General features: G+C 43.4%; 2 protein-coding genes across 5 annotated transcripts in view; one reads left to right on the forward strand and one right to left on the reverse strand.

Annotated features, from left to right (window-relative positions):
* Window positions 1-543, reverse strand: part of snx5 (sorting nexin 5) — a 46,743-nt gene extending 46,200 nt beyond the window's left edge. The window contains exons 1-2 of one of the 2 annotated variants that reach the window (XM_080200196.1): window positions 453-542; window positions 320-355 (exon numbers count right to left, since the gene is read on the reverse strand). In XM_080200196.1, the coding sequence (XP_080056322.1) occupies window positions 320-346 (27 nt within the window). In that variant the 5' untranslated portion in view covers window positions 347-355; window positions 453-542. Of the gene's footprint in view, window positions 1-319; window positions 356-452 lie in introns of both variants that reach the window. The other variant, XM_080200197.1, reaches the window with a different exon arrangement.
* Window positions 544-874: 331 nt separating this feature from the next.
* On the forward strand, window positions 875-27,475 carry mgme1 (mitochondrial genome maintenance exonuclease 1). 3 transcript variants are annotated; one of them, XM_080200199.1, is made up of 6 exons: window positions 920-947; window positions 16,268-16,333; window positions 16,968-17,560; window positions 18,327-18,540; window positions 22,997-23,129; window positions 25,729-27,475. In XM_080200199.1, exons 3-6 carry the CDS (start codon window positions 17,014-17,016, stop codon window positions 25,873-25,875), a joined length of 1,041 nt encoding a protein of 346 aa, XP_080056325.1. In that variant the 5' UTR covers window positions 920-947; window positions 16,268-16,333; window positions 16,968-17,013; the 3' UTR covers window positions 25,876-27,475. The 3 variants fall into 3 exon arrangements, with proteins under 3 accessions (XP_080056324.1, XP_080056325.1, XP_080056326.1); XM_080200200.1 differs by having other exon boundaries at window positions 924-947; window positions 16,268-16,343; XM_080200198.1 differs by lacking the exon at window positions 16,268-16,333 and having other exon boundaries at window positions 875-947.

The raw sequence follows: 27,475 nt of genomic DNA on the forward strand, positions 1-27,475 counted from the left end.
GGAGTTCTAAAACGTAGGTGGCACAACAGATCCAGCAGGAATACTTATCATAGTTACTGCAAAGATTGCCACTTACTAGTTGCTTTGATTAAAAATATCTACAAAAGCAGAAGTATAATGACATAACTAACTCGCCATTAAAACTACCCAGACCTACATCCAGAAACATGCAGATGCACCACTTTTAGGTTGCAACTACTTAAGTCTAACAACAGATTGTACCAAATTCCCAAACTTACAGCATAAGCTTTAAGGATATTGTTTATGAAGAAACAGGAAACAGCCCAAGTGACTACTCTTCAAACCACACCTCACATACCTTACTTCCCTCACTCAGGTCAGACATCTTTCCCTCCTGCGAAGGAAAAACATTAACGATTAAAAAAGGCGACAACACTTTCACTACCCCCCAAGACCAGTCTCCCATTACTGAGAAGTTAATGCTACCCTACCAACTTCCAGCCTCCCCTCAGAGAGCTCGCTCAACCTCCCGAGCCCAGCGCTGTCTGTCAGCTCATCACTGCAGCAAGGTCCCGCCTTTACCGTCTTCCCATTGGTGCAGCGGCGGCCCGCCGTCGCTCATCACCGTGCTTCCATTGGTAAAGAGTTGTGTCCATCAATCTCCCTGCCAATAGAAGCGGCTGTCTCCCCCTCCCCCGCCCTCGCCCTCGCCCTCGAGTCACGACGCAAGTTTCACGTGCTGAGGGTGGCAATGCGCCGCTGCGGGAGCTGACCCGCCAGCTCCCCTGGCATTGCATTTTGGGATTTGTAGTGCTTTGGTCAGGTGGGCTGGTGGTACTTAACGAAGGTGCGGACTACAATTCCCAGAAGGCACCGCATCTCTGTGTGTGTGTGTCTCTCTCTCTCTCTCGCGCGCGCGCGCGCGTTTAATGCGTGCTGGCGGCCTGGATAACCGTTAGGGACTGAGTGGCAGGCGGCCTGGGGAAGTAAGTGCGTTCGTTCATTCAGGCTTTTGTAGTTAGTGAGTGGGGAATGAAATGGCTCCAGCCTGGCTCGGTCAGTCGGAGGAGCTTGGCTTTGCTTAGGGGCTGTAGCCGGGATGGAGCTCACAGTGAGACGCTGTTTGCTCTGGAGAGGAGATAAACCTGAACATGGAGCTAAAGACATTCAGCAGTAACATTCAGAGCAGCCCCTCGCTATTAAAAGGCGAATGAACATCTGAAAGTTTCTCAGTAGCTTTATTGGAGTCTTAATATCAGCCTATTTGTGACACTAATAAATAAACTTAAACTTTAAAAACTCTTCTTCCCCCACCAAACAAACAGGCAATGGGTATGCGGGTCATTTGATTTATTGTCACGTGTGTTGGAATACAGTGAAAAGTATTGTTTCTTGTGTGCTTAACAGACAAAACATATCCTTCATAGGGAAGAAAGAAGGTGCAGAATGTTTTACAGTCATAGCTAGGAATAAAAGCAAACTAATGTGGACACTGGAATCTGAACTAAAAGGGAAAATGCTGGAAAGTCTCAGCCGGTCTGACAGCATTTGTAAGAGAAAAAAGAGCTGATGTTTTGAGTCCTGATGACCCTTTGTCAAAACTGATAGCTAAGGTATAGAGAAAGAGCTTAATATAAGGAAAGTCCATTTGAAAGTCTGATGGCAGTAGGGAGGAAGTTGTTCTTCAGTCAGTTGGAACGTGTCCTCAGACTTTTGTGTCTTTTTCCTGATGGAAGAAAGTGGAAAAGTCCGTCCGGGCTGTGTGGAGTCCTTGATTACGCTGACAACTACGTTTTGGAACTTGTACTTAAAAAGATTTTTGTTGGATAGCAACATAGGAGTAGGCCATCCAGCCCATTGAGCCTGCTCCTTCCAGTTGCTATCTATTACCATGGCCAATCACTTCAATCCTTGTATTAAGTCGCTCTTTCTTTACATCCTAGCTACGACTGTAGCACTACATTCTGCACCTTCTTTCCGTTTCTATGTTTTCTATGCTTTGTCTGTATAGCTCACAAGAAGCAACACTTTTCACTGTATGCCAATACGTGACAATAATAAATTAGATCAAATATTGGTATTTTAAAAGTCTGCCAATCTTTACTTGGGTAACTATCTGGGGAAGTGTAATGAGCAAAGACCATTACATGGAGCTGAATGCACGTCAGTGAGAATCTCACTGAAACTGGCTGGAAGGGCTGAATCCCCTCCTACTTCTAGAATGAGCACAGGGTGCAGAACTGGTTCAATGCAATGAACTGCTTGTTGTAACTTATCTCCATTGGATACTTTCTGAAAAGTTTAATTCTCCAGTGCAATGTAATTCCTGGTTGGAATTTTAAATTGAGTTTGCAGGACAGAACAATCTCTTCAAACAAACAAGGTAACTTTACAACACTTGTCATAGTCACACTGGGCAGTCCAGTTGTTGTATGTGAAGTTTTGGGCATGTAAAAATTGCATGTGCAGCATTTGTATAATGCCAAGACCCCACAAGGACCATGAGTAAAATCAAGCTTCAGTATGATGTTGCAGTCATCAAAATTTGTGTACAATGTCATTGTTCACAAAATGTTAGTTTATATTGCACATTGTACTACTTTTGAAATCTATTTATATGAACAGTGGTTATTGCAAAATGAGCCATAGCTCACTGTGTTACTTATGGATTTTGGCAGCTGCAGCACAACATGCAGGTTTGATTGAAACTTTTAAGTTTAATTATTACTGACCTTTTGGATGATTTCAGACAAGCTTGTCAGTGTCAATTTCATCAGAAGTTATCTTCTACCTACTAAGCAAATACACTTTACAAATGCTTCTCAAGTGAAGTGAGGCACTTTGGCCCTCTGCCATAATCTACGTCCACTGATTTGTGAAACAGCACCCTCACCCCAATAAAACAATTTCTTTTGTTTGCCCTGCTTTTCCCCTGGTATGACTCTCAGCTCTGTTCACTTAACTCCAAGAAACACAAATTTGACAGGATATGGTTTAGACATCCACTTCCACTCGGGCGGCAGGATAGCACAGTGGTTAGCACCGCTGCTTCACAGCTCCAGCGACCTGGGTTCGATTCCTGGCTTAGGTCACTGTGTGGAGTTTGCACATTCTCCTCATATCTGCATGAGTTTCCTCCAGGTGCTCCAGTTTCCTCCTACAGTCTAAAGATGTGTGGGTTAGGTTGATTGGCCATGCTAAAAAATTGCCCCTTAGTGTCCTGAAATGCATAGGTTAGAGGGATTAGTGGGTAAAATATGTAAGGATATGGAGGTAGGATCTGGGTGGGATTGTGGTTGGTGCAGACCCAATGGGCCAAATGGCATCTTTCTGCACTATAGGGAATCAATGATTTCAGATGCGGCTGGATCGCATCCCTCTCTTTCTTTTTAAATCTGTCATCAGCCTTCATATCAAAAAGCGGTCTTTTATCCCACCATCCTTGCAAACTATATCCCTTCCCCAATTTTCCTTTCCTCTCAAGTCCTTGAATGTGTTTTCACTTCCAAATCTGTACCCATCACTCCTGGAACACCATGTTTGAATACTTCTAATTGTTCACACTGAAACCGTTTATATTAAAGTTATAAATGGCATATGACTGTGACAATTGTAAATTGCTCCTTTTATCCTTCTCGTTCTGTCTGCAGTGGTTGACCACACCATCCTGCAACATCTCTCCACTGTTGTCTAGCTGGATGGGACTACATTCATGTGGTTCCATTCTTATCCATCAACTTGCAGCCAGAGTATAATTTACAATAGCTTCTCTTCCTGCCACTGCATTGTTGTTGTCCCCCAAGGATGGCTCCTTTGTCCCCTCCCATTTCTCATATGCAAGTTCCCTTGCAGCAACTTGATGCAAAAACACAATGTCATCTTTCTCATGTTTGCTGATGACATTCTCCATCTATCTCACCTGGACCTCTCCCACCTCCCCCGCAAATGGGTTTTGGCATCTGTAATGCAATAGATTTATAGTATGATCTATTAATAGTTGCTAAATTCATACTGTTTATCTGATATCTTGTACTTAATGAGCAGGAATTTCTTCTAATTAAATGTTTGGAAGATTGAAGTAATTCTTTTTGGTTACCCACTCTGAACTCTGTCTCCCCACTACCAACACCATCCCTCTCCCTGGAAACATTCTGAGGCTGAACTAGATTGTTTACAGCCTTGGTGTTGATTTAACCCCAAGATGAATTTCCAACCACATATTTGCGACATCACTATTCCAATGCACTACTGGCTAGTCTCCCACATTCTAGCGTCCTCCTTTTGAAATCATCCAAAACTCTGCTGATCACATCCCAACTCGCAACAATTTCTGTTTCCTATTGCCCTTGTGCTTGCTGACCTAATCAACTTCTCCTCAAGCAAAATTCTTAATCTTAAAATTCGCATCCTTTTCAATGTGCTCCATGGCCTTCCCCCTCTCTGTCTCTCGCCCCACAATCTTCTGCATATCTACTCTCATCTAATTCTGGCTACCTGAGCATTCCAATTTTAATTCCACCATTGGTGGCCAATGCTTTCCCCTGGAATTCCTTCCTTACACTTCTTGACCCCTCTGTCTTATTTTCCTTTTTTAAGACACTCTTTGAAACCTGCCTATTTGACTAGGTTTTTAGTTATCTGACCTAATAGCTCCCTATGGCTTAGTATCAGACTTTTTTTTAATGTTCATCTGGAACATTTAATTACGTCGAGGGTGCCATATAAATATATTGTTGCTTTTTGATACATGGAAGTGTCTGCCTCTGGGAATGGAAATAGTCCAATATCTCCTCTGCTGCACCAGTAGATTGCTTTGCAACTACAGACACCATGGTTGTTTCTAGAATGGATGCTTGCAGTTTCATACTATCCTCATTTAAACAGAGGGTGAGCGTTGTGCATTTATTGAGAGAAATCTTCATTATTCACGTGGTTTCTGCTATTCTGTGCTAACAGACATTCCCCTAGCTATGTCCTAAATCTGCAAGTCGATCATTGGGCAGCTGAAAGATTCCTGAAACCCTCTGTCATTCGTAATCCTCTATTGCCGTGAGTTAGACTGCTGTATTTTGAACAGAGGTCTCTGGAGGGTCAATCAACTCTTCAGTGATGGTAAAACTAAGTTAATGATCTTTGTCAAGGGGGTTCATTTGCAGAATTGAAATTTACACATCCTCTATGTTCATGCAGCACACTGCATTGTCTTCATTATACATGTTCCTCAGATAAAATAGCAATACATAGTGCTGTGGGAAACTATAAGCATATCCATGCATGAACCTAGTTACCAGAGTATTACATATTACTTTGTCTGTGATGCTGTTGCAAACTGAAGAGTTGTTAGAGTGCCTAAACCCTTCCAGATTTGATGCACAGTGCTTGAGCAACTAATTGCCTAATTGTATTGGAGCGACAGCGTGCAAACGTGCTATAATGAGCTGAGAGATTCCACGTGAATCCTTGCTGAAGTCAGATTAACGTGTGTGTGTGCATTTCAGAAATCACAAAAATCTCAGTGTTTAGTAAAATAAACATGCAGTGAATGACAGCAAGGAGCCTTAATAATATTGAAAATGTGAATGTTGTTGAAATTGGAGCTGTAAATTAATGATTCTGTTAATATTGACCTTTTTACAAGAAAAACTAACATAGAATTAGGGTTGGTGCTTCTCCACAGAATGTCTCCTTAACCAGAGTTGTTGTCTGGTTACACCATTGAAGTATGTGTGGGTTGATGTTAGTTTTAATGCAGACTCTTCTAAATGAAACCATCTGAACTGTTTATCCAGTTTGCACAAAGTTGTTTTATATGCAAGTGGCATTACATGGCTTTGCACAGCAAACTGACACAGCCTTTGACTTATTCTGACTGCAAGTAGGAAGGAACTCTTTCCCCTCCCTGCCTTCCTTCACCACTCCTACCCCACCCGTAATGTATGGTTTCATCAGATACCAATCAGATGTGTTCTGGGTATATTATGTTAATATATTAAGATTGCATTATATTTAGTCAAACGATTATGATTGCTTTGCTGTTAATTCCGTTTGACTTTTCTGAATGAGACTCAACTTGACAACTGTTCTAGCCCATTGTTGAGTTAAAGCTTCTCCACTTTAGCTGTAGTATTAATTGTTAATTTGCATATGATACACTGAACTTGGACTGTTTAATTGCATTGTCCGCTGAGCCAAGACTTTTACAGGGGGCAATGCAAAGGGTATTGATTAGAGCTGTGTTGATTACAACCAACACTTAGTAATGGAATGTTCAACTTGAGGGCCAGTACAGTACATTCTTGCATATAATTCAGCTCCTGCATAATACATTGAAATGCCCACTTAATTTTTAGTTGGTCTTTGGCTCTGTAAACCTTATGAAAAAATAGTATAGCATTAATGATGTCATGTTTGGAACTCTGGTATATTTTATTCATGATGTGGAGATGCCAGCACTGGACTAGGGTAAACACAGTAAGAAGTCTTACAACACCAGGTTAAAGTCCAACAGGTTTATTTGGTAGCTCAAGCCACTAGCTTTCAGAGCGCTGCTCCTTCATTGGTTAAGTGGGAGTTCTGTTCACAAACTGGGCATATAAAAACACAAACTCAATTTACAAAATAATGGTTGGAATGTGAGTCTTTACAGGTAATCAAGTCTTAAAGGTACAGGCTGTGTGAGTGGAGAGAGGATTAAGCACAGGTTAAAGAGATGTGTATTGTCTCCAGCCAAGACAGTGAGATTTTGCAAGCCCAAGCAAGTCGCGGGGGTCACATAGTTGACATGAACCCAAAATCCCACTGAGGCTATCCTCGTGTGTGGAACTTGGCAATCAGTCTCTGTCCAGCAACTCTGCGTTGTTGTGCGTCATGAAGGCTGCCTTGGAAAACGCTTACCCGAAGATCAGAGGCCGAATGCTCATGGCCGCTGAAGTGTTTCCCAACAGGAAGAGAACACTCTTGCCTGGTGATCATTCATCCATTGTCGTAGTGTCAGCATAGTTTCCCCAATGTACCATGCCTCAGAACGTCCTTTCCTGCCGGTAGACAACTTTGGCCGAGTTGCAAGTGTATGTACTGTGTACCTGGTGGATGATGATCTCAAGTGAGATGATGGCGTCCATGTCAATAATCTGGCACGTCTTGCAAAGGTTGCTGTGGCAGGTATTGTGGTCAGTGTTCTGAAGGCTGGATAATTTGCTGCGGACAATTGTCTGTTCGAGGTTGTGCGGTTGTTTGTAGGCAAGAAGTGGGGGTGTGGGGATGGTCTTGGCGAGATGTTCATCTTCATCAATGACATGTTGAAGGCTCCGAAGAAGATGTCGCGGCTTCTCGGCTCCAGGGAAGTACTGGACAACGAAGGGTACTTTGTCTGCTGTGTCCCGTGTTTGTCTTGAGAAGGTCGGTGCGGTTTTTCACTGTGGCGCATCGGAACTGTTGATGGATGAGTTGAGCGCCATATCCTGTTCTTATGAGAGCATCTTTCAGCTCCTGGAGGTTTGTTGCAATCCTCTTCATCTAAGCAGATCCTGTGTATATGGAGGGCTTGTCCATATAAGGCTTCTTTAACGTATTTAGAGTGGAAGCTGGAGAAGTGGAGCATCATGAGGTTATCTGTGGGCTTGCGGTACAGTGAAGTGCTGAAGTGACCATCCTTGATGGAGATGCATGTGTCCAGGAATGCAACCGATTCCAGAGGGTAGTCCATGGTAAGTCTGACGGGATGGAACTTGTTGATGTTGACACATAGTTGTTTCAGTGATTGTTCACCATGAGTCCAAAGAAAGAAAATGTCATCGATATATCTAATGTATAGCATTGGTTGAAGGTCCTGTGCGTTAAGATGTTGGCATATTGAGGGCAAATTTGGTCCCCATGGTTATTCCGTGTGTCTGGATGAAGAACTGGTTGTTGAAGATGAAGACATTGTGGTGTAGGATGAAGCGGCTGAGTTGTAAAATTGCACCTGGAGATTGGCAGTTGTCGGTGTTGAGTACTGAGGCAGTTGCAGCAATGCCATCGTCGTGGGGGTTGCTGGTGTAAAGTGCCGAGCCTCTATTGTGACAAGGAGTGCTCCTGGTTCAACTGCCCCATGTGTGCCGAATTTCTGTAGGAAGTCAGTAGTGTCGTGACAAAAGCTGGGGGTTCTTTGTACAAGGGTTTCAGGTTGCCCTCGACGTAGCCGGAGAGGTTCTCGCACAGGGTCCCATTGCCCGATACAATGGGACAGCCTGGTGTGTTTGCCTTGTGTATCTTCGGGAGGCAGTAGTGATCTCCAGCGTGGGGAGTACATGGGATGAGAGCACAGAGGGTGCTCTGAAGGTCCAGATCAAAGATCTTGATCAGTCTGTTGAATTGACGGGTGTGTTCTTTGATCGCATCTACGGGTAACTGTCTGTTGTGTTCCTCATAGTTCAGTTATCAGTACACTTCTTTGCAGTAATCCATTCCGTTCAGTATGATGATGGCCCTCCTTTATCTGCTGGTTTGAAGACAATGTTACAGTTGGTCTTGAGGACATGGATGGCATTGCGTTGTGCTTGGGTGATGTTCGGGGCGGTCTTGTGAATGTAGCTGATGAATCTGGTATTGACGCACCTCCTGACAGCTTGAGCATACGTGTCTAGTTGAGGGCAGCAGCCTTCCAGAGGAATCCAATTAGACTCTTTCGTCTTCGGTTGCTGCACCGTGGATCTCTTCCTTTGTCGTCCAGTACTTCCCCGGAGTGGAGAAACTATGACATCTTCTCCAGAACTTTCAACATGTCATTGAAGAAGAACATCTCGCCAAGGCCATCCCCACACCCCCACTTTAAACAACCGCACAGCCTCAAAGAGACCATTGTCCGCAGCAAACTACCCAGCCTTCGGGAGAACAGTGACCACGACACCACACAACCCTGCCACAGCAACCTCTGCAGGACGTGCCACATCGACACAGATGCCATCATCTCATGTGAGAACACCTTCCACCAGGTACACACTACATACACTTGCAACTCAGCCAACATTGTCTACCTGATATGCTGCAGGAAAGGATGTTCCAGGGTATGGTACATTTGGGAGACCATGCAGACGCTACAACAAAGCATGAATAAACACCGCTCGACAATCACCAGGCAAGAGTGTTCTCTTCCTGTTGGGGAACACTTCAGCGGTCACGGGCACTCGACCTCTGATCTTCAGGTAAACGTTTTCCAAGGCAGCCTTCATGACACACGACAATGCAGAGTAGCTGGACAGAGACGGATGGTCAAGTTTCGCACACAAGAGGACAGCCTCGGCCGTCACACTATCTGTGATCCCTGTGACTTGCGTGGGCTTGCAAGATCTCATTAACTGTCCTGGCTGGAGACAATACACATCTCGTTAACGCTGTCTTAACGCTCTCTCCACTCACATTGTCTGTACTTTTAAGACTTGATTACCTGTAAAGATTCGCATTCCAACCATTATTTATTTTGTAAAATGAGTTTGTGTCTTTATATGCCCTGTTTGTGAACAGAACTTTCACTTACCTGATAAAGGAGCAGCGCTCCGAAAGCTAGTGGCTTGTGCTACCAAATAAATCTATTGGACTTTAACCTGGTGTTGTGAGACTTCTTACCATATTGTGTTCATCCAGAGGACATGAGTTTAAGGTGCTCGACAGACTGGAGGGGCTGATTGTGGACAAGTCGCCAGGACCGGATGGAATGTATCCGAGGGCTCTGAAAGAAATGGCGGAGGTGATAGTGGATGCCTTGGTGGTTATTTTCCAGACATCGCTGGATTCCGGGGAAGTGCCAGAAGATTGGAAAACGGCTAATGTTACGCCGTTATTTAAGAAGGGTGCCAGGCAAAAGGCAGGGAATTATAGGCCGGTTAGTTTAACGTCTGTTGTAGGTAAAATGTTAGAATCCGTCATCAAGGGGGAAATAGCGAGGCATCTTGAGGGCAATTGCTTGATAGAGCAGACGCAGCACGGTTTCATTAAAGGGAAGTCGTGTCTGACAAATTTACTGGAGCTCTATGAGGATGTGTCTAGGGCGGTGGATAGAGGAGAGCCGGTGGATGTGGTCTTTCTTGATTTTCAGAAGGCGTTTGACAAGGTACCTCACAAGAGGTTATTGCAGAAGGTCAGGGGACATGGAGTTGGGGGTAGGGTGTTAGCGTGGATAGTTGTCAAATAGGAGGCAGAGAGTGGGGGTCAACGGGTGCTACTCGGATTGGCGGATGGTGACTAGTGGAGTGCCCCAGGGGTCGGTGCTGGGGCCTCAGCTATTTACCATTTATATAGATGATCTGGAGGAGGGAACCGAGTGTATGGTTTCGAAATTTGCTGATGACACCAAGATTGGTGGAATGGCAAATTGTGCGGAGGGTGTGGAGAGTCTGCAGAAGGATCTAGATAGGCTGGGCGAATGGGTCAGGAAATGGCAAATGGAATTTAATGTTGGCAAGTGCGAGGTGGTCCACTTTGGTAGGAATAATGGTAGGAAGGATTATTACTTACGTGGCGAAAAACTGCAGCAGGCGACGGTGCAGAGGGACCTCGGGGTCCTTGTGCATGAGTCGCAAAAACCCAGCTTGCAGGTGCAGCACGTGGTCAGGAAGGCTAATGGGATGCTGGCCTTCATAGCGAGGGGGATTGAATATAAAAGTAGGGAGGTCTTGCTGCGGCTGTATAGGGCACTGGTGAGGCCGCAGCTGGAGTACTGTGTGCAGTTTTGGGCGCCGTACTTACGCAAGGATATTTTGGCCTTGGAGGGAGTGCAGAGGAGGTTTACTAGGCTGATGCCGGAGTTGAGGGGGTTGAGCTATGAGGAGAGGCTGAATAAACTAGGCTTGTACTCGTTAGAGTTTAGAAGAATGAGGGGAGATCTCATTGAGACATATAAGATGATGAATGGGATGGATAGGATAGAGGTGGAGAGACTCTTCCCGCTCAGAAAGGAGATCAGCCATGATCTTATTGAATGGCGGGGCAGGCTCGAAGGGCTAGATGGCCTACTCCTGCTCCTATTTCTTATGTTCTTATGCTCTCAAAAAGGTGGTGGAAGTGGATTCAAGTTTCAATAAGGAAGCTGATATGTACTTGAAAGATTTGCACAGCTGCAGGACTGATAAAGCAGTGGTGTGGAACTAATGAGATAGTTATTTCGTTGGCCCATTATAGTCCAAATGGCCTGCATTTGTGCTGTTTGATTCTATATGCAAATTTCAATAAATCCTGTCAGTAATGGATATTTCATGACAAAAATCTGTTGAAACAGTCCATATTCTGATAAACTGACTCTTTGTGTGCTTTTTATATTGTGAAGTTGAAATGAACTTTGTAGTTGAGGAAGAGAGCTTGCCTTCTGTCCTACAACATCTTTCTTGATAAATAAGGTAAGGGGAGGGGCAGGCTCCTGTTTTAAATTCTATTTTTGGCTGGACTAATATATACTCTCCTGGGAAAAGAGAATGCTTATTATGAAAATAACTAAACTAGATTGTAAATAACTACACTCTTAGGATTCCTTAATGTTGTTTGGAAGGATAACTTCCTGGAAGTGGCAATCAGCATAGAATTGCCATCAGTGCCCAATTACTCCCATGCCTGTCTTGCAAGTCAAACTGGGAGAGATCCAGGCAGTGCAACAGTTGTCGAGGCTAAGCATCGCAGCCCAGCAGAGTCGATTGGAGGAGACACATTCCCTTTTGCAACTAGCTTGCTATAAACTAGCTAAGTTTAAGTATCCATTGGAGTTGACAGCCCAGGGAGAAGGTAAATACCTAAGGTAAGTAGATAGGATTTGAGTGGCATTGGGAGGAGGTGGGGCATGGATAGGTGGACTAGATCTTGGGAGTATGTTGCCATGACCACAAGTAAAAGCGGGGGGGGGAGAATGTTACATATTTAGTGGGTTGCATCATTGCTTTAAAAGACAGTCACATGATTTAATGGTGATGTCATTAGAGTGTTGCACAGGCTGTTGTTTTTCGTTTCAGTTTGTACTCTGTACAGGCAAGAGCTCCTAGTTTCAATCTTTGTGCAAACCATTTACTTTTTGTTTAAAATGTACAACACCTAACATAGTTAGGACATTACAATTACCCTGATCTCTACTTAGTAACTTATTCAGTCAGAGTAAGTCATGACCTATCCCTTACTAATGCATTCTGGGTTTCTGACCAGCTGAACATTTTTAAGATGTTCAATCACCCTATACTAACAACAAGGGTTAGGTTAACTGGTTTACAATTCCCTGGTTTAAATGCCACCCCTACTACCTTCCACGGGAGTTCACCCCCATTATCCTGATGGCAGTTTACATTCCACCCCATGCTGGACAAAATATACAGCACTACAAATAGCCCTGAGACAAAACATCCTGAGGCTTTGTTCATTGTGGCCAGGGACTGCGATGAGGCCAAGCTCAAGAGCGTACTATTAAGTTACCATCAACATGCCTCCTGTTCCACCAGAGGCCCAAACATCCTAGATCACTGCTACACAAATATCAAACATGCCTACCGCTCTTATCGCCTGCCCATAGTTTGGCAAATCAGACCACAAGGCTGTGCTCCTGCTCCCAGCTTACAAGCAAAAAGTGAAACGGGAGATTCCATCAAAGAAAGTCGTGCAGTGTCGGTCTGAAGAATCGGATGATCACCTATGGGGCTGCTTAGAGCCAGTGGTCAGTATTTAAAATTCTGCGACCAGCCTGAATGGTACGCCACTACAGTAACTGACTTCATTAGTAAGTGTGTAGAAGACTGTGTACCAAAGAAGCACATCTGTGTGTTTCCCAAGTGGAAACCAGGGATGAACAGACATATCCGCTGCTTGCTGAAGTCCAGGTCTGAGTTGTTCAGGTTAGGCGACACTGACCTATACAAGAAAGCCAGACATGATCTAAGGGGATCCGTCGCGGATGCTAAAAGACAGAATCAAACCAAGCTAGAGTCCCAGGCTCGCCACACCGGACCCCCCCCCCCCTTGCCAACTATGGCAATTTTTGCAAGATACAACAGGCTGCATGATGACGGCATGTAAAATCGCCGGCACCAACACACCCCTCCCTGATGAGCTCAATGCATTCTGCGCCCTTTCTGAGCAAGAGGTCAGCAATACCATGCCCTCTACCCTGGAAGCCCTGGATGAACCTGTATCTGGGGTCACCATTGCAGATGTCAGAGCAGCTTTCTTGAAGGTCAACCCACAGAAAGCGACTGGCCTGGATGGGGTACCCGGGCAAGCACTCAGATCCTGTATGGATCAGCTGACGGGAGTATTCGCAGACGTCTTCACCCTCTCTTTATGACAATCTGAGGTCCCTATCTGCTTCAAGAAGACGACCATCATCTTGGTACCTAAGAAACACCATGCCTTAATGACTATCGGCCAGTGGCTCTGATATCCATCGTCATGAGGTGCTTTGAAAGGCTAGTCATGACACGAATAAATTCCAGACTCCCAAACTACCTAGATCCTTTACGGTTTGCTTATCGCTATAACAGGTCCACAGCAGACACCATCTCTCTGGCTTTGTACTCAACTGACAGACCACAATCAGGAAGGACAGACAACAACACCACCTCCATGATCGCCCTCAACACCGGTACCCCACCAGGCTGTGTTCTCAGCCCCCTACTATACTTATGACTATGTGGCCAAATTCTTCTCCAATTCAATTTTCAAGTTTGATGACAATATCACCGTAGTGGGTTGCATCTCAAACAGTGACGAGACAGAGTACAGGAATGAGATAGCAAATCTGGTGAACAGGTGCGCAACAATAATCTCTCCCTCAATACCAACAAAACGAAGGAGATTGCCATCGACTTCAGGATGCATAAAGGAGAACATGTCCCTGTCTACATCAACAGGGACGAAGTAGAAAAGGCCGAGAGCTTCGAGTTTTTAGATGTCCAGATCACCAGCAACCTGTCCTGGATCCCATGCCAACACTATAGTTAAGAAAGCCCACCAACGCTTCCATTTCTCAGGAAATTTGGCATGTCAGGTACAACTCTCACCAACTTTTACAGATGCACCGTAGAAAGCATTCTTTCTGGTTGTATCGTAGCTATTTGGCTCTTGCTCTGCCCAAGACCGCAAGGAACCACAAAAGGTCTTGAATTTAGCCCAATCCATCACTCAAACCAGCCTCCCATCCATTGACTGTGTCTACACATCCACTGCCTTGGCAAAGCTGCCAATATAATTAAGGACTCCACACACTCCAGTCATTCTCTCTTCCATCAGGAAAAAGATACCAAAGTCTGAGGTCACATACCAACCGATTCAAGAATGGCTTCGTTCCTGCTGCTGTCAGACTTTTGAATGGACTTGCCTTGCATTAAGTTGACCTTTCTCTACACCTTAGCTATGACTGTAACACTACATGCTGCACTCTCTCATTTCCTTCTCTATGAATGGTATGCTTTGTCTGTATAGTGTGCAAGAAACAATACTTTTCACTATGTTAATACATGTGACAATCAAATCAAATTTGTTCTCACAATGTGATTGTCACTAGCAAGGCCAGCATTTCATGCCTATCCCTACTTGCCATGAATAAAGTGAGGTCCCCACCGTGAACCATTAAAGTCCACATGGGTAGATACACCCATTGTGCTGTTAGGAAGAGAGTAAACTTTCCAGGCTTTGGACCCAGGACAGTGAAGGAACAGTGATTATAGTACCAATTCAGGATGGTGCGCATCTGCAATATTCTCTCTCATACCTATACGCTTTGGGAATTGTTCCAACAGTCATTTATACCTGGTGCTCTTACTGACTATGATATGTAAATCTATAAAGTGATTCAATCCCAGATTCACTTCTTTGCTGCAGCCTCTGCTAAGATAATTAATGGAACCTGGGGTTGCAATACAAGTGCGCTAATTTCTACCGGTGACTGGGGTAGAAGGTGAGAAACAGGTTCCAATCCCGAGCTGCTGCTTGCATACCCAGTGCTTTGTGAAAGCATTGTGTATGACCACAGCCTTGACTGATTTCTTCCCATTCCCCAAGGTTCAGTATCATTAGAAGGAAGGAGCATAATTGAATTATTTAACCCCTCAGGCCTGTTTCTCAGCCTTTTCATACTTTTGCATTTCATAATTCTGTCAATCCATGTCTGAAATTTTCCATTGACCTAACCCCGGTTTGGAGCAAAAATTCAGGTTCCCTCTCCCCTTTTGTGAGACACCACAGCTGAATAGCCTTGCTCTAATTTTAGTCTTGGTTTTGAACTCACTACCAGAGAAAAGTTTCTATTTATCCTATTGTCATCTCAGTTATGTCACTCCTTAATCTTCATACTTGTGGAAGTACCTGAAGTATCCAGAGTGCTGAGGGCAGTGTGTCCCAGGAGGTATTATCTTCAAATTGTCTTTTTTCATTATCTTAATTGTTTCCTTTCTTTGAAACAGCATTGTTTACTTTTGTTTATTTGGTCTTTGATGTGTAAAATCAAGTTAATCACAGTTTGTGAAAACACTGCAATCGTGTCACTTCTTAACTTTGTTCTCAAACTGCTTTTATTCCTCAAATCAATGTAGTGCTTGATGCGACTTGAAAATATAATGCCCAGTAATCATGTGGATGTCATACATTTGTGTACAGATCTTGAACCTTACCCGTCAGCTGCTTGTGTTTAGGATTCTAATGTACTTACTTCAAATAATCAATGTTGTGAAAGATCATGTCTAATGTGTATACAGTATTTGTAACTCACTTTAGAGAAGTACAGCTGCTGGTTCAGTAAATGGTTAATCGTAGCTTTTTTTTAAATGAACTTTCAAATCATAGAATTGCTGCAATGCAGAACAGGCCATTCGGCCCATCAAATCTGCACCAACTTTATATCTTACCTGGACCTTCTTCCTGTAACCCGATATATTTTTCCTGCTAATCCATCTAATCTAAGGGGCAATTTAGCATTGCCAGTTGACCTAACCTGCACATCTTTGGAGTGTGGGAGGAAACCGGAGCACCCAGAGAAAACCCACACAAGGAAAATGAGCAAACTCCGCATAGTCACCCAAGGCAAATTGAACCAGGGTTCCTGGTGCTTTATGGCACTGTGCTTGCCACTGTGCCGGTTTCAGCTTCTAACATATAAAACACATTTTCAAAGCTGACTATTTCTAATAGGTTGAATAGTAAGAATCATCCAAAATTAGCAGTCCTCTGGAGAACAATAAGGTGCCTTACATCCTGAAAAGGTGCAGTTGATGATATGATTGATGACATGCATTATAAATCCATCTGCTCACCTCAGCAAGTGACTCAACTCCTAATGTAACATTAACCTCACTTTTTCATAAAACAGCATTGTCCTGGGCGTTAACCATCTGAAATTTCATGGATTCCTCACTGCCTTGAAGCTTCTATGCGTGTGAGTAAAGGTCACTTCCTTTATAATTTCTCTAGATAAAAATGCAGAGTGTATATCAACTAGTTGCACATTACCTGCTGAACAGGATCCTTACAACTAGTTGATGTTGTGCTGTTTTAGATACTAGAATTAAAGATGAAACAACTATTAATACTGCATGGTAAATTAATGTTCAAATCACTGATTATCGTTCCTTTGCAGAATTGCCATTGCATTCAATACAAATTTACTTTTATGGACAAAATTTAATTGAGGGTTCAGATAATGCCGTAAGTTTTAACTGGACCTTTATGTGTGCTGCAGGTATTGTTTACTGCAATATCAATCTTAAGTGATTTATATCTTACCTGAGTCCTCAATAACTAACATATCGGCTAGAGACATGTTGGCTGTCATGTAACATGGTTTGGGCTGCCTGGAGGTCATGAAAGACATTGTACAAATGTAAGTCATTATTGTCTTATACCTCCTGTGATATTCCACACTGGGGGATAATGCAGGGGTAACTTACTGATTGGATCTCTCCTTTCTCTTTTGTGAAACTGTTTGCAGCATGATCAACTAGTCAGATTGGAGAAATATGGCAAAAACTCCTATATGGTAGGGTAAAAACTAATCCTGTATTCTTTTACAGAAAGAAGATGATCTGATCCGTGCTTGTCCACGCATCAAGTTGCGGAATGAATTACTTCATTGTACTGAATGCTGCAAAGTGCAGAGTACTTGATGTTTCTTTTAAACAACACTGGGGCACAGTGTGGAAAGAGTTGGTCTTCCAGAGTCACACTTTCTCTACCTTCCCATTTCTTCATTGTCGCAAAAACGATCTGAGCAAATACGCACAAGTAGACGGTAAAAAATATGCCTCCTTGGTCCGCTCTGTTGTCTCAACAAAGGTCAGTCCCCAGACCTCTGAAACCCTGCTCGAAGAGGACGGCTTCTTGTACGGACCAATCATCAGATCAAAGCCAGTCAGTGAAGAACCAGAATGCGAAAGCCCCCAAAATCTAGCTCCATTCCTGAACTCCCAATGCCAGATTACTGAACGTGAGCCAGGCTACGTGCTCAAGCTGCCATTGCAAAAGGATTGCTTAAAAGCCAGCTTGCCCAGTGTAACACGCATCCTGCAGTCGACCATGAGTTTGGAGCAAGCATTTTACTTGGAGCGATGGAAACGGCGAATGATAAATGAGCTTGGCCAAGATGGCTTCAAGGAGTACACTAAAAGTAAGTGCACTCTTTGCTGAATATAAGGAAACCTGGGGTTAAGGTACCACTCTTAACCAGCACCAAAATATAAAATGGTTGAAATGAAAACTGCAGAACATGGAAAAATCAATCTCATGCGTTCTCCTCCATGCAGGCCATTGCCATCTTAGTACTATCTCCAGTTTGTTTAGTGTTAACATTATATTAACTGAAAACCATCTAACTAGCTATTCCTCATAGTCTGCTCCAGGTTGTTACTTATGCTTTGGCTAGCACAGAGGTTAGCACTGCTGCCTTACAGCACCAAGGACCCAGATTCAATTCCAACCTCAGGTAACTGTCTGTGTGGAATTTGCATGTTCTCCCCATGTCTGTGTGGGTTCCTCTGGGTGCTCCAGTTTCCTCCCAAGTCCAAAGATGTGTGGTTAGGTTGATTGGTCATGCGCAATTGCCCCTTATTGTCAGGGAGGTTAGGGTAAATACTGGGGATTAAGGGGATAAGACCTAGGTGGGATTGTTGTCAGTGCATGCACGATGGGCTGAACAGCCTCTTTCTATACTGTAGGGATTCTGTGATCCTGTTTTGTGATACTTCATGCCAGCCGTTTCAGTGCTGACAACAGCTCACAGTAACTATTTGAATTTCCCCTCACTCCACGTGGGAAATTCCTACACGTTGGGCAGGTAGTACAGGAAACTGTAATCCTAGTGACCAGAGTAAAATTTAAATGCATTATTTCTGTGACCATTCCACTGGGTGACTTTACTCACTATATTTTCCCAGATATCCTCAATCGAGGGAAGCTTTTCCATTCTGCTTTGGAGGAAACTCTTCTTTCAACCAAAATTCCAAAAATCGACAATGAGGAAATTGCGGGGTACTTGCACAGTGTGAAAGATATCTTAGCAGACGTTACAGGAACTCGAGCCTTGGAGAGTGTTGTGAGTCATCTACCATTACAGTATATGGGACTGGTAGACTGCGTTGCAGAATATCGGTAAGATCTGGCATTCCCTTCATCTAATGTTTATATTGCAGGCACTATGGTTGTAAAATCAAATTAGTAGATAAATAGGGCTAAATACAGATGTTAGTGTTAGTGTTGTGTCATAGCAGCGCATGTCAGAACATTGAATACAGGAGTTGGAATGTCTTGTTGAAGTTGTATAAGACCTTGATAAGGCCACACTTGGAGTAGTGTGTTCAATTCTGGTCACCCTATTATAGAAAGGATATTATTAAACTAAAAAGAGTGCAGAACAGATTTACTAAGATACTACCAGGACTTGATGGATTGAATTATAAGGAGAGGCTGGATAGACTTGGACTTTTTTCTCTGGAGCGTAGGAGTCTGAGGGGTGATCTTATAAAAGTCTATACAATAATGAAATCAGCTAGATAGTCAATATCTTTTCCCAAAGGTAGGGGGATCTAAAACTAGAGGGCAGAAGTTTAAGGTGAGAGAGGAGAGATACAAAAGTGACCAGAGGGGCAATTTTTTCACACAGAGGGTGGAGAGTGTCTGGAATAAGCTGCCAGAGGTTGTAGTAGAGGCAGGTACAATTTTATCTTTTAAAAAACATTTAGATAGTTACATGGGTATAATGGGTATAGAGAGATATGGGCCAAATGCAGGCAATTGAGATTAGTTTAGGGTTTTAAAAAAGGAAGGGCAGCATGGACAAGTTGGGGCGAAGGGCCTGTTGCCATGCTGCAAACCTCTGCGACTTTATGTGGAAGCTTGTGGAGTGCGTTGTAATCCGTGACAACTATACCGCCACTGAGTGTCTGCAGCGTGAGGAACTTTGGCTCAGATTTTTTTGAGCTGGAGTGCAAGCTGTAAATATTGCACAGCAAGAAGGGGAGCTGTCTGTGCACCTTGTTCCCAGAGGCAGTCAAGTAGAACTTACAGTTGTTTAATGGTCATGGACAGGTGGGTGTAACTAAGACAGCTATAGGGATCCAAGAGGTAATGATGGAGGAGCTTCAGCCCCTATCTGTATGGTTGAGAACAAGGACTGCAGAGCGGATGGGCAAACTGACCATAACATTATGCTGCAGGAGGTTGTTTAGGTGGAACGAGTTGGTGGTGAAAAGGAAAATAGAGACACTCTATTCAGGGGGGTAAATACTGCAACCACAATGAGGAGTCCCGAAGGATGTTTTGTCCGTCCGGTGTCAGAGTTAAAGACACCTCCTCTCAGGTGGAGAAGAACTTGATCCTCTTGTCTTAGTCCAAGTTGTCATGATCCACTTAGAAAGCACTGGCATAGGTAGAATCAGGAATTAGGGAGAGTTTGAGGAGTTGGGATCCAAAAACTGGCAATCTTTGGGTTGTTACCTGAGTCACATGCCAATTGGCATAGGGTGAAGCAGATCGGAGAATTTGACTCATGGCTGAAAGAAGGGTATGGACAGACGGAGTTACAATTCATGGGACACTGCACTAGTACTGGAGGAAGAAGGCCCTGGTTTTTTGGGTTGGACTTTCATGTAAACCAGAAATGCTGGAAATATTCAGCTGGTTAGGCAGCAACGATGGAGAGAGAATGGGTTTTAAGTAAATGAAGGGGGAGGTAGTGCAAGAAAAAGAACAAAAGGAAAGGCCTCGTGGCAGAGAGGGGAGATTAAATGATAAAGAAATGATGATACAAGGCCAAAGGGAATGGCCAATGACCCAGTAAAGAAGCAGAATCTGTGTCAAGAAGAACTGTGAATGGCAGGACATGGAACTTCTGCCATCTTGCAAGAAAAAAAGTGTGAAGCCAAAATTTGTAAAGAAAAGGAAAACAAAATGGGAGCGTAAAATGCAGGAAAAAGATCCCAGTGCTTCTCAGTTGTTGAACTTGAGTTGATTCCAGAAGGCTGAAATGTCCCTAATCTAAAGACGCAGTTCCTTGAGCTTACATTGAGCTTAATTGGAATATGGCAATATGAGACCGAGGGCAGAGGGGTCAGCATGACAGCAAAACGGAGAATTTTAAATGATAGACAACTGGAAGCTTGGTTTCATGTTTCCAGGTGGCAGCACAGTGGTTAGCACTGCTGCTTCACAGCACCAGGCTCCCAGGATCACGTCCTGGCTTAGGTCACTCTCAGTGCGGAGTCTGCACGTTCTCCCTATATCTGCATGGGTTTCCTCTGGGTGCTTTGGTTTCCCCCCACAGTCTGAAAGATATGCTGGTTAGATGAATTGGCCATGTTAAATTCTTCCTTAGTGTACCCGAACAGGTGCTGGAGTGTGGCAACTAGGGGATTTTCGAAGTAACTTCATTGCAGTGTGAATGTAAGCCTACTTGTGACACAAATAAGCTTTAAACATAAGATGAACAGACGTGTTTCATAAAGTAGTCACTCAATCTGCCTTTGATGTCCCCAGTATAGAGCATTGTGCACAGCAAATGCAGTATATCAGTACTTTCAGACCTATTTTCCAATGTGACTCCACTTAAGGCATGTGTTCTAATTAGCTCCTCCCTTCCCACACAACACATAGGGTAGCCAGTGGGGGAGGCATGGTAGCTCTTGGCAACTCAAACCCGAGTCCGAGCTGGTATGCAGCTGATTCACCAAATCCATGCTCCTGTTCTGTCTTCCAACCATTATTGATGAAAATTTTTATCTTTTCCTGACATTTTTAATTCAGATTTGGCACTCTTGTGAAATTCCCTTCTCCCAGACTCCACATGAGCAAACTGATGGTGGGAGGGAAAGCGTGCAGTTGATGCAGTCTCCTTTCAGACTGGGTCACATAATAAATGAGAAGGTTATTCCTGTGCCACCTACGCGCATACCATTGTAAAACTGACTCCTCCTCAGGCTCCAATTAATATTTTCAAATCAATCAATCTGTTAATTCACCTTCTACCTTTAATTTACACAAAGGAACGGGAACTTCTGAGTTAGTGAGTCAACTGCACACAACATTTTTAAATGGTTTTGAAAAGAAAAAAAATCTCAGGGTCCAGGTCACCAGAGCCAAGATTTGATCCATTGGAAAAATTCAGTAGAGGAAGAATGAACTGGGGAAGGAGAAGATTGATGACTCACATGTTGAATTTAAAGCATTGGCCACAGTGTGACTTTCCTCACCAGCCTGGAGAAGGAGAGACAAGAAGAGCAACAGCAAGACCAGATGTTGCCTGGCCTCGGTGTGTGGTGCAGTCTTGGAGGAAGGGGAACATATAAGCCCATCTCCTGTCTCTGTTAACCCATTTGGGATCACAACTCACAATTTGGGAATTGCTGCAGTTGCAGTATACTAAATTGAAAGAAGTGCGCACAAAATCGCTGTCTCGTCTGGATGTTGGGTTTGGGGCCAGACAAGTACTGAGATTGAATTTTAATCTTTCAGGGAAATTGGAGAGCAGGTGGGAAAGTGGAGGTGAGGCAGAAGATCAACCAGGATCGTATTAAATGCAGAGCAGGCTAAGGGGCTGTATGACCTACTGTCCCTCTATATGTTCTTATGTTAAACAGCAACCATTGAAAGAGGAGATTTAGATTTACTCAAATGGTACCAGGTATCATTCTCTTCAATATTAACTTTAAAAGAAAATTTGATATATACTTAGCTTTGCAAATCTTTCCTTACTGTCAGGAATAAGCAAAGGAGTGGGACGTACAAGAAGTCAGCACAGACAGGATGAATCTCATACTATGGTGTATCTGATTGTGTCTACTCCAACAACCAGAGCTGACGCTAGTTAGAGGTGCAAAGCTTCAGCAGCAGCTATTTTGTCTCTTTACAACCCAGTCCTGTTTTTTAAATTCATTCTTGGGGTGTGGACATCACAAGCTAGGCCAGCAATTATTGCCCCTCCCTAATTGCCCATGGACTAAGTGACATGCTAGGCCATTCAAGAATCAACCACATTGCTGTGGATTGGGAGTCCCATGTAGGCCAGCAACAATCTTCGCTACAGGGCATTAGTGAGCCAGATGGGATTTCACAAAAATTGACAATGGTTTATGGTTATCATTAGACTTTTCATTTTTATTGAATTCAAATTCCACTATCTGCCATGGTGGGATTTGAACCCTGATCCCCCGAGTCTCTGAATTACTAGTTCAATGACAATACCTCTAGGCACCAAGCCCTGTACGTAGGCTTCAAAATGTAAGCTTTATAGCTGAGATTATTAGGTAGTAATGGGGAACAGAAACGTGGCTGATTTTCCCCTTTCTGGTTTTGGTGTGCTGAAGAGAATTGTAGCAAGCCAGCTGGTGCGCTAACTACTGTTCACTAACTCAGTGCAGGCAGAGAATTGAATCCGAGACTGCTGATTTACACTGGCTTCACCAACTGAAAGAACCTCTATTCTTTTAAAATGGTTTGGCTGACTTGAAGTTTTGAGGATTATTATTGGTGGATGCTATCAAATTCCTCTGTATGAGCACTGTGGTGAGCAGTGGAAAGTTTGACTGATGCTTTTGTTTGCTTCTTGGTGCAGGGGCAAGTTATGTGTGATTGACTGGAAAACCTCTGAGAAACCCAAGCCTTATTTTCGAAACACCTTTGATAACCCACTCCAGGTGGCTGCATATGCTGGTGCCCTGAACCATGATGACAACTATAACTTTCAGGTCAGTAAATCTTTCATTAGATGTCAGCCATGGCTCAATAGTAGAACTCTTGCTCCTACATCAGACAGTTGTCAGTTCAAGTCCCACTTTGGAAATATAGGGTGGCACTGCAATACTGAAGGACCACTGCACTGGGAGCATACAGTTTTTCAAATAAGAGTTTAAGTCAGGACCCTTTATGCTCTTTCAGGAGAAAGTAAAAGATCCCAAAGCAGTCCTAGATCAAGACCAGGAGAGTCCCCTTGTGTTCTAGTCGATATTTATTCTACCAACATCATTAAAATAGTTACCTAAGTGTATTTTGTCACTGAGGTTCATTTGCTGTTTTCACCCTTCAGCCTCTGCCTTGAACAATTTCTTGTTCTTGGTAATTACAACCCCCATCTCAAATTATCATGCTTTTTCCTTTGCATTCACTGCCCTCTTATCCTCCCATAAACTCTCCCTCCATGTTAACTCCACAACCCATAATTGCAACCAATCCCTTGACCTTGCCATATCATGTGGTATTGCTGATCCTGTCATATCAATCACAGATAGTCATCTCTCACCATTTCCTTGTATTGCTCTAGACCCACATCCCCTTCCACACCCAAGCCCTTCTGTATCCACTCTTTGGAAAATTACTATTCCACAATTAACTTACAACTGCACGTTCAAAATCCTATCAACCTCATTTTTGGCTCTCCATTCACCTTGACAGTTCTGGAACGACTAATTTATTCCAATCCTCATCTCCACTTTTTATTGTCCTAGTTCCCAATAAAAGGTGAAGGTGAGGATTGGAGTAAATTTTATAGGGCATTGGTGAGGCCACACCTGGAGTATTGTGTGCAGTTTTGGTGCCCTTTACCTGAGGAAGGATGTTCTTGCTATAGAGAGAGTACAGCAAAAGTTGACTGATTCCTGGGATGGCAGGTCTGTCATATGAGGAGAGATTGAGTCAGTTAGAATTATATTCACTGGTGTTTAGAAGTGTAGAGAGAATCTCATAGAAACTTACAAAATTCTAACAGGGTTACACAGTGTAGATTCAGAAAGAATGTTCCCAATGGTGGGGGAATTCAGAACTAGGGGTCATAGTTTGAGGATAAGGGGTAAACCTTTTAGAACTGAGGTGAGGAGAAATGTCTTCACCCAAAGGGTGGTGAATATGTGGAATTCACTACCACAGAATATAGTTGAGGCCAAAATGTTGTGTGATTGCAAGAAGAAATTAGATATAGCTCTTGGGGCTAAAGAGATTAAGGGGAAGGGAGATAAGGATATTGAATTTGATGGTCAGCCGTGATCATAACGAATAGTGGAGCAGACTAGAAACTGCTTCTGGTTTCTATGTATGTAAAACTATTACTCTCTCTCACCCTGGCTATTCCCCCTACTTCAGCCCTCAACTTCACCCCCTTAAGTCCGACAGAATGGATAGAAAGCTTCTGGTTTCTTTTCTCTACTGCAAGCATCCCTTTCCCCTGTCTCTTTCAGCCTCGCATCCAACAAGTGCAAAAAGCTTTTACACCTCTTCATCACAAAGGTCAAGACCATCTGATTGGATGCCCCTGCTGTTTCCCTCCTTTACACTAACCTATCTGGTTAAAATTCCTTTAATGGTCCTCCTTGAGCTAGCCTCGAACATGAATCTTTCTCCTGCTCCCTTGACCCTATTCCCACTAAACTGCTGACCACCGAACTTCTGCCCCTGGTTCCCATGTTAGCCAATATCATTAGTGTGGTCCCTCTTTCCTTTAGAGAGTAATGGATAGTCTCCAGAGTCAGCATCGTGCCAACAAGAGCCAAATATTTTAACATTAAAGAATTGACAACAGCCAAACATTAAAGCAGAAGGTAGGAATAAAATGTCAGACTAGAGAAGGTGACTAGAATTTGGAATTCTCTGCTTTGATCTGTTATGGACTCTGACCAAAGTATTTTAAAGGGAAATAGATTGTTGCTTTCAAAAAAGATGTATGCTGGATTAAATTAGTTGATGCTTGAAGGATCTCACCAGGTAGCATGCATTTGATGGAGCAAATGGCTCGTGTGTGTGAGTAGAAAAAACCAGCAGGTCTCAGCACTGACACTATAACATTCATAGGATCCCTACAGTGCAGAAGGAAACCATTCGGCCCATCAAGTCTGCACTGACCACAATCCCATTCAGGCCCTATTCCCACAGCCCTGTGCATTTACCCTAGCTAGTCCTTCTGACACTAAGGAGCAACTTAGCATGGCCAATTCACCTAACCCTGACATGTTGTAGTGATGTTGGTTGAGGGATAAGTTTTGATCAGGACATGGGGTTGGGGGGGCGGTGATGGGGGGACTCCCCATCTCTTCTGAATTGGGCTGTTGAACCTTTTGTGCTCATTTGAGAGAACAGGGCTTCAGTTTTGATGCTGCAGTCAACAGAGAGCTTTGACAGTGCAGCATTCCCTCAATAATATTCTGTGCTGTGATTAGGTAACCTGGGAAATGAGTTGCAACTGTTGGGGGACTTCTATAATAAATTAATTCATTTTTTAATGCATTTATTTGTGTTGTTACTGCTTGAGCTGTGCCTCATTTTGGAGTAGAAGTGATGGAGCATTTTTGAATCTGACAGGTTGAGCGGGGGCTGATTGTGGTGGCTTATAAAGATGGGTCACCTGCACATGCTCATTTCATGGACCGCGAACTGTTCCTGACCTGCTGGAAGAAATGGCTGCTTCGACTGGAGAAATACAAGGACAGGATAGGTGCTTCCACATGAACAGCTTGAGAGACACTAGTGACGAACAGAACACGGCAACAAAATGCACGGGATAGATCCCAAGAACATTGTGCGACATGAGTATAACCTGATATTACTAAGTGCAGATTTTATTTTCATTCTCAATCCGCAAGGAAAAGGGGATGAGAGGAAGATTTCTGATGTTATGGTAAACTTCTAAACAAGCTTTAATATCTCCTGGTTGCTTATCATGTTTACGGAACCTTGTCATGTTCAAATTGGCTGCCACGTTTACTAGAACACAACAGTGATTACACTTCAAAGTATTTGATTAGCTGTTAAACACTCTTGAGGCGTCCCGAGCATGAAAGGTGCAATATAATAGAGGTTGTTTTATATCTGTTTATGATGTTACAGATAGGAAACATTGGAAATCTGTAAGCGTGTAACACCCTGTCCTTGGATACCAGGAACTGTGAAGGGTAAGTCTTTCTGACGGTGTTGGTGGAGATGCAAGTCCACTACGTCACAGTTATTGTTCCCGGTGGAGCTCCAGCAAATTACCCGTTGTCAAAAACAAAGCATTGAAATAAACGCAATGGACTGCAGCAGGAAAAGCTGAAACTTAATGTCTCCCCTCCTGTTCAGTGAGAAATCTGCCCCGTGTAAATGGAAAAATGTATACAGTTAGCGTTTATAATTGTGCCGTAAAGCGGCACTTTCAACTCGGGCATGTTTTCACAGCCTAGAGAGTACAGTTTTTTAAACAGAACTACTGGATCTTTCCATCTCTTTATTTACCAAGCATTTGAAGCATCTCTTTACCCACACTGTACAGTTGATCCTTCACTGGAAGCAACTGACAAGTACTTAATAAATACGTGAATGGTTGAGATCAACTGATGCTCCCACTTGCAGAGACTTGGAATTTTTCCAGTTACCTATGACACAGCGCCCCCAGGTGATTGTGGAGCAATGCTACATCCATTTGCTCAGACAAGTACAGAAATCTGTTTCTCATGCTAAAAGCAACAAGTTGACATTTTTATCAAATAGATCCTAATTTAAGATGGTTATCAATTTTTTTTAATGACTATCAGTTTTTTCAGTGCACTCAGATCAAATTGTCGCACTTCTGAATCAGGTCCCCTTAAAGTGGATCTCCTTTATTTCACTATTTGTTGCTAAGTGACAGATCTTAGATCCTCTGTCCTGGTGTTCTCTCAGAAAGTTACAGACTGGCATGTTTGCAAGGTTGTGCTATCAAGTGTGGAAAAAGCTAAGTGAAATCCACTTTTCTTTTCCCTTAGCCTCTGCGCCATACATTGTTCCCTGCACGTCCTGTTCTGGCAGTGCTCTGGGATGGGAGAACATTAAGAGCAGTACTAGTTCACCAAATTCACTTCTTGGCACTGGAGAGGTGCTTCACTGGTTGATTCTCCTTGAGAATCCAGGCAAGTAGAACTCAGTATATGGACTTTATGGTCCTTCCCTGTGAGTGATGGTAATGTGATGCACCATGCTATCCTTTGCTTACACGTTACTGAGTACCTTTCAGTCATATATTCTCCACCTCCACCTTTTTTATTTGTTGGTCATTATGTTCCCTACCAAAAATTAAAAATAGCCCTGAAATGTT

Source organism: Carcharhinus amblyrhynchos, chromosome 12 (assembly GCF_965287045.1).
Source record: "Carcharhinus amblyrhynchos chromosome 12, sCarAmb.v2.hapA, whole genome shotgun sequence".
NCBI lineage: Eukaryota > Metazoa > Chordata > Chondrichthyes > Carcharhiniformes > Carcharhinidae > Carcharhinus > Carcharhinus amblyrhynchos.